Source organism: Tiliqua scincoides, chromosome 1 (assembly GCF_035046505.1).
Source record: "Tiliqua scincoides isolate rTilSci1 chromosome 1, rTilSci1.hap2, whole genome shotgun sequence".
NCBI classification, from domain to species: domain Eukaryota; kingdom Metazoa; phylum Chordata; class Lepidosauria; order Squamata; family Scincidae; genus Tiliqua; species Tiliqua scincoides.
In genome coordinates this window covers 106,324,583-106,343,213 of record NC_089821.1, presented here as the reverse complement: position 1 = coordinate 106,343,213, position 18,631 = coordinate 106,324,583, and the positions used below count along the sequence as shown (strand labels likewise).

The 18,631-nt window shown below is 43.7% G+C and overlaps 1 protein-coding gene across 2 annotated transcripts in view; it reads right to left on the bottom strand.

Annotated features, from left to right (window-relative positions):
- ITGA6 (integrin subunit alpha 6) overlaps positions 1-18,631 on the bottom strand; it is a 64,994-nt gene that overhangs the window by 30,255 nt on the left and 16,108 nt on the right. For both annotated transcript variants that reach the window (XM_066612232.1, XM_066612231.1), the window contains exons 2-5: positions 8,677-8,804; positions 8,000-8,079; positions 6,875-7,136; positions 2,281-2,412 (exon numbers count right to left, since the gene is read on the bottom strand). In XM_066612232.1, coding sequence (XP_066468329.1) covers positions 2,281-2,412; positions 6,875-7,136; positions 8,000-8,079; positions 8,677-8,804 — 602 coding nt within the window. The remainder of the gene's footprint in view (positions 1-2,280; positions 2,413-6,874; positions 7,137-7,999; positions 8,080-8,676; positions 8,805-18,631) is intronic.

Here is an 18,631-nt window from a genome sequence, read left to right as displayed (position 1 = left end):
CCCCTTGCACTTCTTTACCTCAACTAGATCCTAGGCAACTTGCACATCTTCCCTGCACCTAGGTGTATGCTCTTCTAATGTGTCTTTCTCTATTCACACAAGTCCTGGAAGCAGCAATGAGGAAATAGCAGCCATTCACAATTCATCTGTTGTTGCTTCAAGGGAACATCTGAAGCCATTCAAGAAACTGTCAACAAGTACACGCATACTGATCTTCCTGCAATAATGGCAGGAACAGCTCATTGTGATCATGCTTGCTCAGCAGGTCCTGGACTCAATGTCAGAAACATTATTATCTGCTTATGTATTTAGTGTCATCATCCATTTACATGGTGCTTTAGACAGAGTAAAAAGACAAGCCCCTGTCCTGAGGGGCTTGCAATCAATTTAAGTACACAGATCAGTAGTCCCAGAAGAAACATGTGGGATACAGATAGAGCACAAAGCCATCTGGTTCTCAGATTGTGTACATCACTCTTAGAATAGAGATTTCTAGAGATTTTCCTTCCACCCTTTCCTCTTTCCCCTTTCCATAATGTTTGGAGAAAGGGGCAGGCAGATTAATAAATTCTTTCCCTATGCATTCCAATGATGCCTTCTCCAACTATGGCTCAGGATCTCAGCAAAGAAGTGGTCTCATGACATGCTCCGGAAAGTCATATATGTTACATCAGCAACCATCTAATGATGCTAGAAGAAAAGCAGGAGGGAGGGATCCTTTCACTCTAAGATACAGAGTGGGAACTTTAAAAGGCACCTTTCAAGGCTCTGCCCTCTTATATTCAGCAGGGGGAGAGCAACTGTTCCTTTCCACAGCAGCATGGTGTCTTTTCCAGTGGCTGCCTGTTGCTGACGCTTTTGTACCTTATTTTAGACTGTGAGCCTTATGGGACAGACAACTATTTATTTTGCTATGGAAACTGCTTTGTGAACCACTTTTTGCTGAAAAGCAGCATATGCATACTAACAACAACAAATTGGCAAGCTGGGTTGGAAAATGTCCCTATGGGTCCAAACCTGTCTAATTTTCTAGCACTGATCCAGCTGCAATGAAGCTCCGGGGTAAGGGAACAAATGTTCCCTTGCACTGAGGAGGCCTCCATGACTGCCCACCCCCTCCCCCACCGAAAGATGCAGCACAAGCCCTGTTGGTACAGCTGCATCAGTGCTGGAAAGTTCGATGGGACTGGACTCTTAGTTACTGTCCTCTTGGGCCAATGCTCAGAGCAGCCAGGCAGACCCTGTTGCTAGGCAAGAGAAGAGGCACTCATAGAGATGCAGAGAAGGTGGTAGTACTAAAATAACTTTTAATATCCCTAATGGCTGGAGCTTTTCATATGCAGCAGTGGGATGCCTGCCAGCATGTGAGAGAATCTTTAAAGCAAATCATTGGTTGGTGTGGACCTTGGATTGGTCTCAAATCATAGAGTGAATTTGGAAGGGCACCTTTCAAGAGCTTCACAATGATGCCTTACCGCAGCAAAGATACATGAGCAATGCTTTCCTTCCACCCACCCCTTGAATTTGTTTTAATAGCAAAGGGCAGTCCTTAGTCAAGTGCTCTGCACAAAACTTCACCCAAAGAGTACTTACAGACTTGTCACTATTCAGTGTTTCAAGATTCCTGTTCCATGCTGGAAGACGTCTCCAAGTTGCAGGATGCTATTTTCCCTTCCCATTGTTTGCATCAAGAGAGACTGCTTTCCCATTCATCACAAATGCCATACAAACAGTTATTTATGTCAATCCACACTCAAAGGTTGAGCACCTAAAAGCATGCCTGCAATTGCAACGCAACACACTAATCTTCTGGGACAGCCATTAAGATGCTGCAAAGGAACCTCAGGAGCTGCCCATCAATTCTGGGGTGCTATTTGGCAGCTTTCATAGCAGATATAGTATAAAAGCTATTCTGAGCGATCACAGACAGTCCTCTTCAGAGACAAAGACCTCCCCGTGCTACAAGTCTGAAGCTATGGGACTGAGGACTATTGATCCACGTACAATACTTACTGTGTGAGAGAGAGCGATTATAATCATGCCTAAGAATTTGCAAGTCCTCATCCCTGCTCTTAAATGTCTCATTACATTAGCAGCCCTTAGAGGTACCTCACCCAAGTACCATTTTACACTTCAAAGCAGCCATAAAATGCAGGAGGAGGGCACGAATGACCAACTACTGGCTTAAATGCAAGGCGTCTCCAAATGAAATTACCTTCTGGCAGGCTTTTATACTATTGCGCCACACTTTTGATAGATCTCTGAAGTGCTTAATCCTACCTAAGTAACTGTTAGCTGGAACAGGAACTAGGCTCTCGTCGTAGTGGCTCTCATCACCAACTTCATAAGGCCCATCATCAAAGATATTCATTTCATAAAATGTCTGATTCTTTTGCTCAGCACGGACTACTCCTGGAAGAATGAAATGGTAAAACACAAAAATGGGATGAATGGTATGGAAAGGGAGAAAACAAAATACTGGACAACTTTTTTTTCTTTTCTTCAAAAGTAGAAATAAAACCAAGGCAATAATGGTATAATTTTGTGGAGAAGAGAAAGAGGAGGAGGATCCATAATGCAGCTCTGGGTAATGAACCAATTTTAGACTTGGTCTGAAACTTCATGATATACCAAGAAATGTTCAGAAAGATATGATCAGGGCAACAACAAAAAATCCACATATGGCATTCATGGCAAAAAAATGCAATTTACACACATTCGCACATGATTTGGAATATCTGAGATTTGCAGGATCTTGATTATTTTGGGAGAATCTGAAATGGCAGAGAGCTAGGAAGAAAGAGGAGCACTGGGCCGTAAGGTAAAAAACAGGTTAGAGCTGTAGGGAGTCAACACAAAGATGGTGATGGCACAGGAAACGGGGAACTGAAAGCCCCGTCTAAAGGATTTAAAAGCCAACAGGAAGATTCCAAAGGAGAGTAATGCCTTTATGGAAAATTGTAGCCCTTCATGGTCTCATTAAGCCAGCTCCACAGAAATCACAGGGACTTGCTGTTCCAAGCAGGTAGGTGTAAGATTGCAAAAACGGTTTCTTTTTTCAGAACTCTGAGAGCAGGAAAGCCTTTGAAATTAAAAGTTGAGGTTCTCAGGAATAGCAATTGTATGCAGAGGGTGTCCAAAGTGCAAAGAAAGACATTTAAGATACACTCAGCAGCGGCATCACTAGGGTTTCTGTCATCCTGTGCAGGGCAAGGGGGGGCAAAACAGGACAGGAAGAGGGCAGCAATAGCTGGAAAAGTCTCCAGAGCTCAGGTCTACCAGGTTTGGTTTCCTGATGTGGAGCCCCTCCTGGTCACTTAATTTCTCCCTTCCTTTGGTGTCACCCCCCCCCCAGGTTTTCACCCGGTGTGATCCACACCCTCCACATCCCCCTAGTGACACCACTGACACTCAGCACATATAAATACTGTTAATAATTAATAATAATATTAACCCTGGTTCAATCACAGCTCAAAAGGGAATTCCAGTGTGACCTTAGGACCATCCCAAGGCCCCTGTGTCAGTTTAATCTATGCACATTGGTAAACAATGCCGCCGCCGCCACCACTCCACCCCCCCAAATGTAAACTGAGTATTGTGACAAACTGCATGCGTGCCAGTTCCAAAATTAATCGTAGAAATCCTCCAACCTAAACTGGATGGCAAGCAGAGCTGAATGTGGAGAAGGGCAAAGCCAGGGCACAACAACAGAACAGCATGAAGGAACTCCATGGACCCCTCTGTGAAAGAGACGCCACTCCACACTAAAAAGAGCACACGGACTGGATATCCCACCGCTCTTTCATGCATCGATCCATTTGTGAGGTGTCTTTCAACACTCACAGCATACGATTTGAAATCTTCAGTATTTAAATCACTGAAAACTAAGGGGAAACAACCACACCGTTTGATAAACCACATTGGGATGGTCATATTTTCTGGACGTGAAAACTGGCATGTCAAAAGATAGGATTTCATGTGTCAAACTGCACAGGCTTTGTGGGGTTCGTGTGTCAGGCACAGGTGCAGGCTGCAACAATTTATCACAAAGGTTAAAGGTCAGCGAAGAGAGAAGAATTTCACAGCTGTGGGCTGAAGAGAGGGCAGCTAGAAAAACAACCTCCTTAATTTATTTTCTGAAGGAAAGTTGGAAGTACTGTTTCACGGCCTTTCAGTATCAAGGAGCTGAGACAAACACATTTGCTTTTTCATTTAAACTTGCCCTGCTCACCAAATGAATTTCGTCGAGATTCTCTCCTTGCATTAATCCCTATCTCAAACAAGTCTTTCACTGAGGTTAATGCAGTTTTGCTGGGTTAAAAAAGCATAATGATCCTGTCTACTTCTACACAGACAGACAGACATAAAAACACATCCAGTTCCACAAGCTGCCTTCTCAGGGAAAGAGCTTGTGCCTATTTCATAGCAGTCTGCAACCAGACAGAAGTCACTTGAACTGGAATTCAGCAATAATAAAGGACATTTGGATACCACTTCTTTGAGGGTGCAGATCGCTTCCTATTGATTACCTTGGCAGAGTCCTTACAACAAACCTGCAAGGCAAGAAAGCTGGGGTGGGGGGAGCTGAGAGAGAACGGCTTGCCCAAATCCACAGGGTGAATTCGTGGTTTAGACAAAGACCAGGGCAACCAATTCACAGCTTATTCAAAACTGTGAGGCACGGCTCTTTAGGGCGGCGCCAAGAACTCAAAGGGGAGGCGCGGGACATCCTCTCGCAGCGATACAGTCACACCCCTGGGCAGGTCATTTTTTTTTTAAGCAGAAGAAATGCAAGTTGCTCAGCTTGGAGAGTGGCTGCTGCCACCCCGCCCTCTTCCGAGCATGCTGGGCTTGCAGTCCTTAACCCTCGCTGATCCTTGTCTGGTTGGTTCCTAGTTCCCAGCCTGGGGTTGCTTCTCATCAAAGTGAAGTCTCCTTTCAACCCCCTCCTTCTTCCACTCCCCCCTTTCGATCTCCAAACCTTCCCGTTTTTCTCCCCCTCCCCAAATAAAACGCTTCCCATTTTACCAGTCACCAGGGGTCTTAAAGTTGTTTCCATGCAGTTGGCAAAGGGGGGGGGGGAGAGAGAGAAGCACACACTTTACTTGGCCAGGAGCAGAAAAAGGGTACTGTTTTTAAAGTGATTTATTAATCTTGTTGTTTGACTGAAGAGGAGAGGCTGTATTTTTTAAGTGATGAATCTTGCTATTTGAAGGGAATACCTATCAGCCATTGATGAAGTGATTGCCAGCCCACTCCTATCCACACTTTCCTGGGAGTAAGCCCCATTGACTCTAATGGGACTCACTTCTGAGTAGACATGCATAGGCTTGAGCTGTGCATCTCCTAGTATAGGAGACAAATCAGCTTCCTAACCAAACCCTTATCTGTTCTGATATATTTTCATGGTCTATTTTTGTTTTCCCCACCAGCTGCTGGAAAAATTTAATTTCATTAAATTAATAAAGGGTTCAATCCTATCCAAGGAGAGTGGGAGAAATGACTAGTTGGATTGGGGTCCGCAGGGGTGTGTGTGTGTGTAATGTTGGTCAGACTGGTTGTTCACAAAGTTCATTTGATAAAACAATTCTATTGGTATGCTTACAAAGTTTAAAAAAATGAGTCCTCCTGGACCAGACAAAACCTACCTACTCCAGCATCCTGTCTCCAACAGTGATCAGCAGCTGATCATTTATAAAGCATGTATATTACTGTGTATTAATAATATGTTTTTAAGATCTGCATTTAATTAATGATATGTTTAATATAATTAATATTAATAATATATATAATATATAAATATTATAATATTTAATACAGTTATTTCTGGCCACTTCCTGTTTAATGATGTCACTTCCAGCCCTCAGAAACACGATGGGGAGTCATGGCCAACAGCCACGGGGGACAAGGGAGCCACTGGCCGGAAAAGTTTGAGTACCACTGGCTTAATCTCTGCACAGCTATGTTACACCAGCAGAGGGGGTGGCAGTCTACAGAGGGAGAGGCATAGAAAATCCTACAGTACGCCAGCCAGCTCCCTTCTCTCATGCCCGTTTTCTGCACTCCCAGGCTTTACACTCAGGATCTAGCAAGGCTGTGAGGAGAAGTCGCATGCTCTGTGTGACAAAACTCAAAAAGTTCAAACCTCAGCCTCCCAAGTTGAATTGGAATTTCAGGAAGCCTGGCAAAAGCAAGCCTTTTCTGGAGCCTCTGCCTATATGACTCAGTGCAAGGAACACAGAAAGCTGCCTAACAGGCCAATCCTGAAGCCAGCAGCTCCACCAGGTGCAGCACTGCCAAAATAGCTACCGCTGCATCCAACTGCACTGTCAAGGCCACTGGAGGTCTCCTCGAAGGAAGGGGACTTTTGTTCCCTTCCCCCGAGTAAGGGTGCAGGGGCCACAATGGGTCTTCTCCAGTCTGCACTGGCTATTTTGCTGGCGCAGACTGGAAGTGTTTCGTGTCAGGCTTTACAGTCTAAAACAGAGCATAGGATCCAGCAGAGCAGGCTCCACCAGTCCAACCACCCCCCTGGCCCAGTTCCTCCCCTGCCCCAGAATGCCTCCCCTCCAGCCCATTAACCTTGCACCACCACCTGGCAGTGCACCCTATTGTGGGCGCTCCTCCAATGTCAGCGTCCTGGCACTGGGCCCAGCACCGACTGGTGCGGGCCCAGTGTTGGCACTCCTTGCTCTCCCGGTGCCATAAGTGTACTTCATAGCCTGTTTACAGCACCCAGTGCCAGCACTGGAAGGCACAGGATTGGGCCCTAAGTCCACTGTTCCACCTAGCACAGGATTTGATTATTTCTTAAGAAAATCAAGTGCTTGCTCTGGAAGCAGCCAACAGGAGTGCTGAAAAAGCCAAGCCATACCTTTCCAGTTATAGGTGCCTGGTGCCCCAAATACCACATAGTGATAATCTTTGGTAAACGTGGCAGCTACACCTTGCTGGCATGAACCAAACTTCTCATGGCCTCTCAGTCGACCATCGCAAAAACTCCACTCCCCACCATCCATGTCATCCTGCGCGTTGATGGTGAGATCCTGACTCAGTACATAGCACCTCCCTATGATATCTCGAGTTTCTTGATTTGTGTTCACAAATTGCCTTTTCTCATAGCGATGCGCACACGTCTGTAAGATAACAAGAAACACAGATAAAATGCTGTTTATCTTTCCCCTGGACCAAGTTCCCTCCTCAATGAGAGATGTGAAGCCCCACCATTGCTTTCAGCTCTGTTTATCGATACCAGCAGTCTCCAAACTGGAGGTCACTGTGCACTGGGGAAGGTTTCCCCCATGCAAATGGAGCATTCCGTTCCACCAGGGGACCTGCTTCCCTGCTGCATCTCCCCCAAACTGTGCTCCAGCCAGCCACACCTGCCTGGAAATCCAGGCACAAAGCCTGCTTGGGCAACAGAACCCAGAAGCAGCTGGCTGGTATACGGTTTAGGGGAGATCAGTGGCTTGAAACAGAGGCTCCCCTGCAAACAGCAAGCTCAGTTCATGCAGGGGAGGGATTAGACTGCATGACAGAGCCAGTCCACAGGTCGGGATCTGGAGAGCCCTGATATATACACAGAAGCATACAACTGGCTGCTAGTTTAAGCAAAAATAATCATGTAATAAGCCTAGCTGAACCTGTAAACTATAAGCGTTTGCGTTTCCGTTAAGTTTTGTACACTTAACACATTGGCAAGCTTTACTCAACTCAATGGGTCTACAAGGGAAGGAAGCACTAAGAGGCAGTTGAGCAAGGTATCTGTCTGAGTGACCGAGAATCGTCTATATCCCAGTGCAAAAATAGTGTAACTGAATATGTGCTAAGAAATTTAAAATTCAAAAACCCCTCAGAAACCCTCAATGCACCTCATTAGTATAGCCATTTAGCTATTTGGATTTTTTTTCTTCTTGTAAACCACTTTGTGAACTTTTTTGTTGAAAAGCTGTACATACATGTTATTATTTCAAACTGTTTGCTCTTGGAAGAAGCTTACCACCACTTTTCCGCCAGGCCCTTGACTCTGGACAGTAACACCCATCCATTGGTCTTCCTTGCTTTCTTTTCTCAAATCAACTGAAAAAGCATCATAACATGGTTCCCTATGAATGGCATTCATAACAGTTCATGCAGTTATTTGCAAACACAACTCTGAATCCATTGAAGTTCATTTAATACCTGAAACAGTCTTCAGATGGCACTGTTAGCCTACAGTATCAGTACTGAATTACAATATTACATTCAGTATTGGCGATGTTGATGGTGTATGTTTTTGGAAGTCTGTGATGAAATTGTGTCCCCTCTATAAAGTACTTAGTTATCTGAAAATGCTTGTTGATTTTAGTTTATTTTACCAGTTACCAGGAAGTTCTCATGAACAAGCATGTGGTAATAAATCTCACACTTCTGCAGAAGAACTTGGTGGTTATGCCCATGTTGAGTCCTTCAACAGAGTCATTAAAGAGTTTTACAGCAATGGAAACTAGTTTTCAATTAAATATTAATTTCCAAGAAACCCCAAAGCATAAATTAAAACATCGAATCAATAAAATTCCCAGAGGACTTTTTAAAAAATGCTTTAAAAAAAACAAACTCTGCAAGATGGTCACTAATTGCCATTACGACCTTCCTAGAACGAGACAACTACTTAAGTCTAGATCTTGCTGAGCTTACCATTGTCATCAAATACTATCCGTGTGCATTTTGTATTTGGCGATTGAATGTCACAGCTGTACAACCCTCCAGTCCTGTTGGCTTGCTGTGATACGAAAGCTCTCTGGCGAGGAGCCCCAACTAGCACCCTGTTGAGAAAGGAAGAGCAGAGTGAATTGGAGGAATATGGACAGTTGGTATAATGGTCAAAGTGGGAAGGCTCCACCATTCGACATTTAAAAAAATCTCGTTTTTAAAAACGTTTCTATAGCCTGGAAGAAAGACAAGTTCAGCAGTTCCCAAATTTTTCAGCACCACAACCCATCTCATCCTCCTCAGGGGGTCATGATGCAATGTTCCCTGTAGTAGTGAGAGGCCCCAGAGGCTGCTTCTGGGTCACACCAAGCCTGTAATCCACCTCTGTGGGTCCCTGAATGTCCCATGGAAGTGACTTCCGGTAATAATGCACTGCAGCACTACCAGGAGCATCAAGTTGGGCCAAGTGCCCATGGTTGACTCATGACTCACCAGTAGGTTGCAACCCAAAGTTTTGGAAACGCTGCATTAGTTCTTTTCCATGAACATAAGCAGCAAGGCTCTGCTGTTGCAACAATATCAGGCACTCTTGTGGAACACTTGTTTTATATGTGAACTCCTCTTCATGCGGTAGACAAGCCACCCTCCCACCCACCATCACAGATGATCTCACATGCGTAGCAAGCACTTCTCATCAGTGCTCACCCACTTTTTTGAGAATGACTTGATATGGGCACTCCCACAATCAGGCACCAGCAGGAAATAAACCCACTTCATCTATGAAGTCACCTTCACAATGTATGTAGGTGTGGCAGATTGGGGGCAGGGAGAGAAATGATAACAGTTCCACCAAACAAAGAACATCCTTTAAGGAACGAAGTAATGAAACAGGGGTATAATCCTCACACCTTATGGTAATTATAGGAGGGGCAGTAATTGGCATGTCATCTCAGATGTCAGGAGCCAGCCCTACAACTCAGGGCTGGCTCAAGACTTCCTGACACCGCAGATGGCATGCCAAATCACTCCTCCTTAGCAAATGATATGCCAGCCTCTGCTCCTCCCACTCTCCGATGTCTTAGCTCAGCACTCTGCTCCCCACCACACTTCTTCTTCCTCTCTCCTCCACTCTTCTTTTTTCCCATCCAGGGAGTCGAAGGAGAAGGAGCAGCAGTGAAGGCAAGGAAGTAGACAGAGAAGTGCACCCTCACTAATTTGCTGCCTGATGCGACAGTTTCAGTTGGCCTCATGGAAGGGCCGGCCCTGGTTATAGTGAAGCAGCCAAAAAGCAGCCAACTCATCCAAACTCCTGCTCCATATTCCTGATGGTCACTGGAAATGGTGAAGAGACTTATGGTGTGATCATCTTGATCCACATGTTGGTACTACTGTAGGATTGCAGGTGAATTGCCCTAGGAAGGCTATTTAGGGTAGTATCCCTGTGGCAGCCATAATGCAGATTTGAAAAAGGTACTATAAGAATTCATGTAAATATCAAGTAAATATCAAAAGACTTATTTTCTAAAAATAGAACACAACTGGGGTCTTGGTAGGCTCACAAACACTTAAGACAGGCACCAAAGAGAAAAATGTTCACCCGCTAGGTTCCCTTTGACCCTGCTTACCATCATGTTACCAAGTCTTCTCAAAAACCTTTCAGGACATGCTTTTTTTGAAGTTACCAAATATCCAACATCATCTGGTGAAATGCTACTTAAACTGAAAAGGCCGACCTTTCCTTGAGGGGAGAGGTTTGTTAAGATCAAATAAACCAGTTACCTCAATCTGTGCGTTTTAATTTTTCAGGGCTGCTACAGACTCATGCCACTTTTAATAATTGTGCAGGAATCCAAATCAGGTCATAAATTGGTATGCTCCCCCAACCCCCCTTAACCTCTTCCCTCTCAAAGAGAATGATCTTGCTTGGTGTTTTGATCATTATTATTAACTATGGGTAATGCAAATTAGGATTTCCTAATTCAGGTTACAAACAAACCATGGCCAGCACACACCTATAACCAATCATGGTTTAGGAGAACGGGCATGCAATACAAGAGCCCATTCCTAATTCCGTAACCAGCGTTAATGGCTGAGAAGCATTATATTGCCACAAATCTCTGGGTATAATTTCTGATGGTGAGGAAATCTCCACAGACAACTTCCTAAATCCATTATAAGCTCAGTGCTGCACAACATGTGCTTTGAAACAGGAGCCTTTTTCCATCATCTGTAGAGATGAGAAGAGTCACACATTAGAGGCAACAAAATTAAAGATTATTTTGTAGCCTTTAATGGGTGGCTTCTCTCATCTCTCTTTATGATTTAGAAGCTATAAGCTTTTATTTCATTTTAAGAACTTGTACCCCTGTAAATAATTAAATTGCTTCCTTGTCAGAGCATGCTGGTTTCCATTAAGGTTTTGTTATTCTTCACTCTTGCTATTTCTTTTTATCTTGTTTGTTTCTTACATATTCGGGCAGAGTTTCCAGCTCAGGAATTACACTTGCTTCCTCCTCCCTAAACTGGTGTTTACAGAGCCAAGCTACTGAATCAGAGACATGCCGTGCGCCAATGCATGCTATGGTCACAGAAAGCTGTTAGACTGAGAAAACACATCTGAAACCAAGGTCCCATTCACATACATGTGGAGAGCACAACATTCCTCAGAACTTGAAGAGTCTCAGGCCAGCTGCCACCAGGCTCTACAGAAGTTCTGCCATGGGAATTAATCTGCAGTGGCTCATATTAGTCACTTTGGGGGTTTGCAGTTGTATTCCATATTTTGTTCTAAAGTTTATTGCACTATTCATTATGACTATTCCATCATTATTTCACTTTATACAGGTGTGCCCCTTTGTGACTTACCAGTTTATGCCAGGATCACATATCTAACAACCAAGGGTGGCACACACCCCCACCCTCCGAATGCGAGGAGAGCTCTGCTCCCCTCAACTCTGGAAGATTGTCTGAGCCTCCCAGAGGCAGCGCACAACCAAGTGCTTGCACTACACAGATCAGACTGAGGGAAATTGTGTCTTTTGTGTGATTTCTGGTTTCGTCCGTGAAACCAGAACTCGCATGAGAGATGCAATTTCCCTCAGTCTGAGCCTTGCAGAAGCAGCACTCGGACATGAGCTGCCTCTGGAAGGCTTAGATGACCCTCTGGGAGGGAGGGGAGCACCCCTTCCCTTTGGAGGGTCCACACTGTGTCAAGCGCTGCTCAATGAGGGAGATCGTGCTCCCAATCCCCATCGTTAAGTGGCGCGTGACTATTTTGTTTTTATTTTGCTCATTACTGTTTTTGACTGCATTATATGCTTCCTTGAGTACTCCAATTATTGGGATGGAAAGGTGGGATATAAATCATTTAAATAAATGAAATAATTTACGTAAGCAAGGCATCCTCGGACAGTAACAGCCAATGGGTGCAATCCAAAACTGCCCTTAAGCTGGCACAAGCCTCTTGCAGCAGCCTCCAGGTGTTGCAAACGTGCCTTAAAACCAGTCCCAGGAGGGGGATGGAACCAGTCTCCAGCACTTAGGCAGGATCCTAACCTCTCTCTCAAGCAGCCCAGCAAGACATCAGGCTGCCAAGATCCGTACCAGTGATTTAGCTGACACAGATCTGAGTAATCCATTGTGGTGGCTGGGGCATTCCTCAGGGTAAGGGGAAAAAATACCAATTACTCCGAGTTGCACCACAGCCACCTCCAACCCTGTGCTGGATAAGGTGCAAGCCAGTTGGCCTACCTTCTCCAGTGCAGGTTAGGAATGGGCTGCCTGAGAGATAAGAAGTATACATGTGTGAACTAGTCCTAGGAGTCCAGGCTTGAAGAGCCAGGATGGTGTAGTGGTTCGAGAACTGGACTTAGATCTGGAAGATCAAGGTTCAAATCCCCACACAGCCATGAAGTTTCCTGGGTGACCTTGGGCCAGTCACTATTTCTCAGCTTCACCTACCTCATGGGGCTGTTGTGAAGACAAAAGTAGGGAATTATGTAAATCACCCTGAACTCTCTGGAGGAAGGGTGGTATAAAAAATGTGAAAAACAAATAAAGAATATATATTATACCAGGCAGACTTAGGGCCCAGTCCTATTCAACTTTCCAGTACTGGGGCAGCTGCAATGCAGCCCCGAGGTAAGGGAACAAATGTTCCCATACCTTGAGGAGCCTCTGTGACTGCCTCCTTAACACAAGAAGCAGTACCCCTTAGGCACAGTAGCACCAGCACTGGAAAACTGGATAGGATTGAACCCTTAAGCCCCAGCACGCTCTCTGCCCTCCAAACAAATTGTTGCCAAAACACACATCAAATGTTTTAAAGCAGCAGCAACAGTGAGATAGGCAAACCTAGGATAGTAGGCGTGGGTTTGATCTACCTGAAAGGATCTACCACTTCCTTACTGAACAGAACACAAGCACCCACTTATTTATATGTACACTCTATCCTCCCCAGCAGTCCCACATAAGATTAAAGTTATTTATCCCAAACAGAGAGTCACACACATACACTCCTCCAAGGGCACAATCTCAGAAAGACAGCATGAAACAAATGTGCAGTTTGTGGGGATTATTGACAGATGCCTCTTTGTAAGAATGTGGCCTCAAGGGGAGAGGTTTGTAGAACATACTTTAGAATTGCTGAAGACAGACATTCACTGAAGATGTAGAGCTGTAAGGTCACTAAGGGCCCAATCCTATCCAACTTTCCAGTGCTCATGAAGTCATGCCAGTGGGGCATGTGGAGCATACTTGGGTGGGGGGGGCAATCACAGAAGCCCCCCAGAGTCACTGTCACAGAGTCAAGATAAGAGAATTTTTACTCTTTTACCTCAGGGCTGCTTTGCAGCAGCAGCAGCACTAGCAAGTTGGATAGGATTAGACCCCAAAGCACCTAAACCCATTTCCATTATGAATTTCATCATCTTTTGCTTTTCTCTCCACCAACTTCTGATGTTTCTATTTATGCTGCAAGGAAGCTACATAGAATATGAAATAAAACGACTGAAGCTGCAGTCACATGTGTATTTAACATGCTTTAATTATCACTTGGGAATACTCTTCTGCTTCATTTCTGATTACTGTCTTTCATTTATTATGCTTTTCCTCATTTAAATGTCACTACATTCCCTCCAGCTAGTTCAGGAGAAGATACATGACCACCTGCCATCCCCAGATGCTACCTATAAGGTCCCACAACTAGATTCTAATGTGCTTTCATGAACATCTAGTTTGCTCCACAGACATTTCTATCACTATTCTGTCCCTTATACTAGCCAAGGAAATGAACAAAATTAGATGAACTTGCCAGTTTCGGCAGTCTTAGTTTATTTGTTACTGTGTTCACCAGCACAGAGTGTATTCTTGCCATGTTGAAGGGAGAGAGACTCAAAACTCCTTCTCATCTCCCCCCCCCCCACCCCGACCGAGCAGCAATTTATGGCAATGAAAGGGGACAGCTGAATGAAGATTTCCCAGCAACAGCACAATTGACAAGGCTTTTTCTGACCTTCTCTGTTTCACCAGATGAAGAAAACCACACTGGTGAATCTAACAAGGCTTCCGCTTCATGCCCACACACACAGATCCTACAGGGAGGATAAGCAAAAATACAAAAAAAAAAAAAAACTTTGCCCAAATCTGCAACTCTGAAGAAAAAAATGGGTGAAGAACAAAAATGAGTTTTAGATAGAACACCTCTGATCAATATACACAACAATATACACAACAAAAACTAGAGGTAGGTGAAAGGCAGTTGCAAAACCACTTGTTATGTCCCGACATTGATTTTAAAACACAATACAAGAGCACTTAAAATCACATTTCTGATTTTTCACATATGTACACTGACTTTGAAGAAATGCTCAAAAGGTGTTGTAAGTAATATATATATATATATATATATATATATATATATATATATATATATATATATATATATAAAAGCTGTCTCTGAGTGAAAGTCTCTGTTCAGCCACAACACCTGCATTTCCCAACTCTGCCGTTTAAGTCAGGGGGGGCATTGCTCAGTGGTGGAACACATGCTTTGCATGCATAACATTCCAGGTTCAATCTCAGGCATCTCCAGTTGAGAAGGCAGGGTTAGGAGGGACCTCCGCCCCAAGACCTTGAAGAGCTGCTGACAGTGGGAGTTGACAGCATTGCACTAGATGGTCTAATGGCCCCACAGTCTGTGACTGCTTCTCATGTTCATGTGTGCCCAATTGCAAGAAAGGGGCCCAACCTCAAAGCAGAACTCACTGTCATTATTTCACTGGGGAATAAAGATTTACAGCTGCAGGGTACTTTAACATCTGCCATCGAGTCCAGCACTCTGTCTCCCAGAGGATAATCAAACCTTTGGAAATGACATAACTGGATGTTGGTCCCCAGGTCCTCTGAACTTGCAGGTCCCATTCAATTCCTGTGTGTGCTTGTGCACTCTCTCTCTTTTTCTCAATTTAGAAGTTCTAAAAACATCGAGCCCACACACTCCTATATAATCACTGGCAAACCTTAGCAGATAGAAGCTTAGATTCATGTCTATCTTCAGGTAAATCTGTTGAAAACTCCTGACAAATTCCAGTGAATAGGAGAACTATTTGAGAGACCAAATATATTTAGAATCCAGAAAACCCACAACCTCGCATACTAGAAATTCCAGACAAAGTGACCATTGTTTACCCCAAGCAAGTTTCACAGACACAATCATTATACAGTAGTACTACAGGTAAAACAAACCCCAGGCTTTGGTGTGAATTCACATGCGTATTGAGAATTCCAATGGAGTTTTTCATAAAAGTCCAAGACTCTTGTCTTGAAATGGCCCAGAAACATATTTACACAAATCATCTAGGGCTTGATTCTTTCCAGGTTAGCTGAGGAAATTTATACATCAGTAAAGGATGATTAACCAAAGTTATACTTACGTACAATGCCATCTTCAGAGAAGCTAAAAAAAATAGCTTGGGTACAAAAAGGACTGCTTATTATTTTGTTTTTAAGAAGAACTGATAAGATCCATGGGAAAAAACACCCAAGGTTAGAGTAGACAAACATCTTCATGGGCTGTCACAGACATAATGTTGTCAATTGCTCAACATTGGCTAAGCCAGGGGTGTGAAACATAAGGCCTGGGGGCCGGATGCAGCCCCCAGGGGCTTTTTATCCGGCCCCCAGGCTCTCAGCTGTTGAGGTATTACAGCTGAAATGGCAGCCCACATGAAAATTGGGCTTTCCTAAATCTTGAAATATGATCAAGATTTGTGTACTTTCTCTTCTGTCATTTGTAGTTAATGAGTTTCTATATGAGAACAGGGTCTTATTTCTGGCCATTAGTTGCTTAATGATGTCACTTTCTGCTTAATGACATCACTTCCGGCCCTCAGCTAGAGTCCTGAATGTAAACTTTGGCCCTCTGTATGAAACGAGTTTGACACCCCTGGGCTAAGCAATCAGGATTAGTCCACTGGATCATATATGTTCTCCAAACCCTTCTTTGCAGAGCATTAATTCTCACCAGGTCCTTAGCAAGTCAAATGCAATGCTAGTAAACAGAAATTTGAGATATCCTGCACAGTGGACATTCACGCTTCAGAAAGGAGACAGAGTGTGAAATCTCATGAACCACTCCCAATTTACTTAACCATGTTAGGAATATGTTAACCATGTTAACGTTACATAGACATCAGCTGATTGCAAACGTGCTATAGATCTCCATATTATAAAAATATTCCATTCATTTTTGATTTCTTGATACATCTAGCCCACACGCTCCTATATAATCACTGGCAAAACTCAGCAATTCTTTACATACTAGATTAACCTGAACACCAGATTTGCTTTTTTTGCATCAGACAAAACATCCATGCAATCCAGCCATCTTCAGCAGTGGCCTGCTCAAGGTCACAAACTGGGCATAATGGAGGAGACCAACCTACAGTCTTTATTGCCAGCATCAGGTAACCACAGGTACACTAATGTGTAAACCAGGCATTCACACAGGTGTGTGCATGACTCTGTTGGCATTCACACAGGTGTGTGCATGACTCTGTTGGTATCTGTGATCTGCCTCCCCAACCTCCATACACTAGGAAGGGATCATGGATGTTAGCCTAACTGGGAAAGTTTGTACAAATGTCCAGTTTGTGTTGTGGTGGGCATACATGTTCCCCAGGGTTCATGCCTGTTCCTCACCACTCACATGACTTTACCCTTCTGGAAACCTGACTTCTGAGATGCAAACTGCCAGACTCCTAGAACTCCTGCACAATCCAATGTATACTTGGACAGTTCAGTACACATCTAAGGGCGCAATCCTAACCCCTTTCCAGCGCTGACATAAAGGCAATGCAGCTCTGAGGTAAGGCAACAAACATTCCCTTACTTTGAGGAGGCCTCCATGAGTGACACCCAACTGCAGGATGCAGCACATGTTCCATTGGCACCACTATGCCAGTGCTGGAAAGCACTGACATAAGGGGTTAGGATTGCACCCTAAGTTGTGCAACAATATCTCTTTGGAAAGAGAAAGATTGGGCCAAAAATTAACAATAAGAAGGTTTTCATCACTGTCCCCCCAGCACTTCCAACAGCCTCTCTCACCATAATGTCCAAGAGCTAGGAGCCATCAATACCATCTTACTGGGTCCTAGTAGAAACTGTAGAATTCAGATGTTTTAATTGTTGTCCAATTTTACTAAATTGCTTTGAGAACTTAAGTGGTGAATGGCAGTATGTAAATATTGTATAGAAAGACAATATGCAGAAAGTATCTCAAGCAGACTGATCCAATTGATGTGTATACAAAAGAAAAGCCCATCAAATTCAATGAAGCGTAATCCAGAGTAAAAGTTAACAGGCTGTCTCCCTTTATTTGGGAAAATAAGCATCAAACTATAACTGGAATCTAATACACACTTTCCTGGGAGTAACTTCCATAGAACTCAATGGGACTCACTTCTGAGTATACATGCATAAGCTTCTGTTGTTAAACTTATATTCTTTACACTTACCTGGGAGTGAGAACTACTGAATGCAGAAGACCATATTTTCAAAATTAGCATGCACAGGATCAAACTGCACAGCTGCTGTACTTAGGATGCTTCCTTGGAAGCAAGTCCCATTGCAAGGACTGAGCTATTTCATGCCCAAAGATGAATTGTATAGCCTTGTCTAATAAAATGGGGGGGGGGGGTTTAAAATCAATCCATGCCTTTGGTGTGGGTGCATTTTATTTGCTTTTTAAAAGTCCACTAAGAAGACCTCTTTTATTTAACCTCATTTTTATTCTGTTTCCATCTTGCTTTGCTTTTATATGTTCTGGAGCAATGCCTGTCCCCACACCTCCCAAAATCCAACCTGATTTTGAGATGTTTTAGGAAGGCACAGAACCAATTTTCATTTAATTCTGGCTACTGGTTGGCTACTCCTGTGAGAACTTTCCTGGATAAAAGGCTTGCAAGGGAGGAAGAGGATTCTGAGAGGAGCCTCTGGCTAGACTTTTTTAACAAGAAAAACAGGGGAGCACAAAATCTTCTGCAGTTTGGAGCCAACAAAAGATTTTTTCTGTTGAGATGCCAAGCGCCTTAATTCAGACACTGATGTAGGAAATGTTCGGTTTTACTTTTGTTTGTTTTAAAAAACCCAGACAGGATTGAATTAGATCTCAAAAACTCTCTGTACTTTTATTAGCCTTACAAATAATAACATTTGTAAGAAGCTCTTGCAGCAGTAATTCCTGGCTATGTTGCTGGCATAGTAAAGGTCTTTCATATGACTGTATACTCGAAACTTTGACTGCATGACAAAAATAAGTATTGTTAGGTTGTGTGAACTGGTCCTACGCAAGAACTGCAAATAGTTCATAAGGAGTCTGTTAGCCATTTGGAACTGTCATGTTGGAATCCTAATGCCCAGATGAACAGAGTTTGGATGG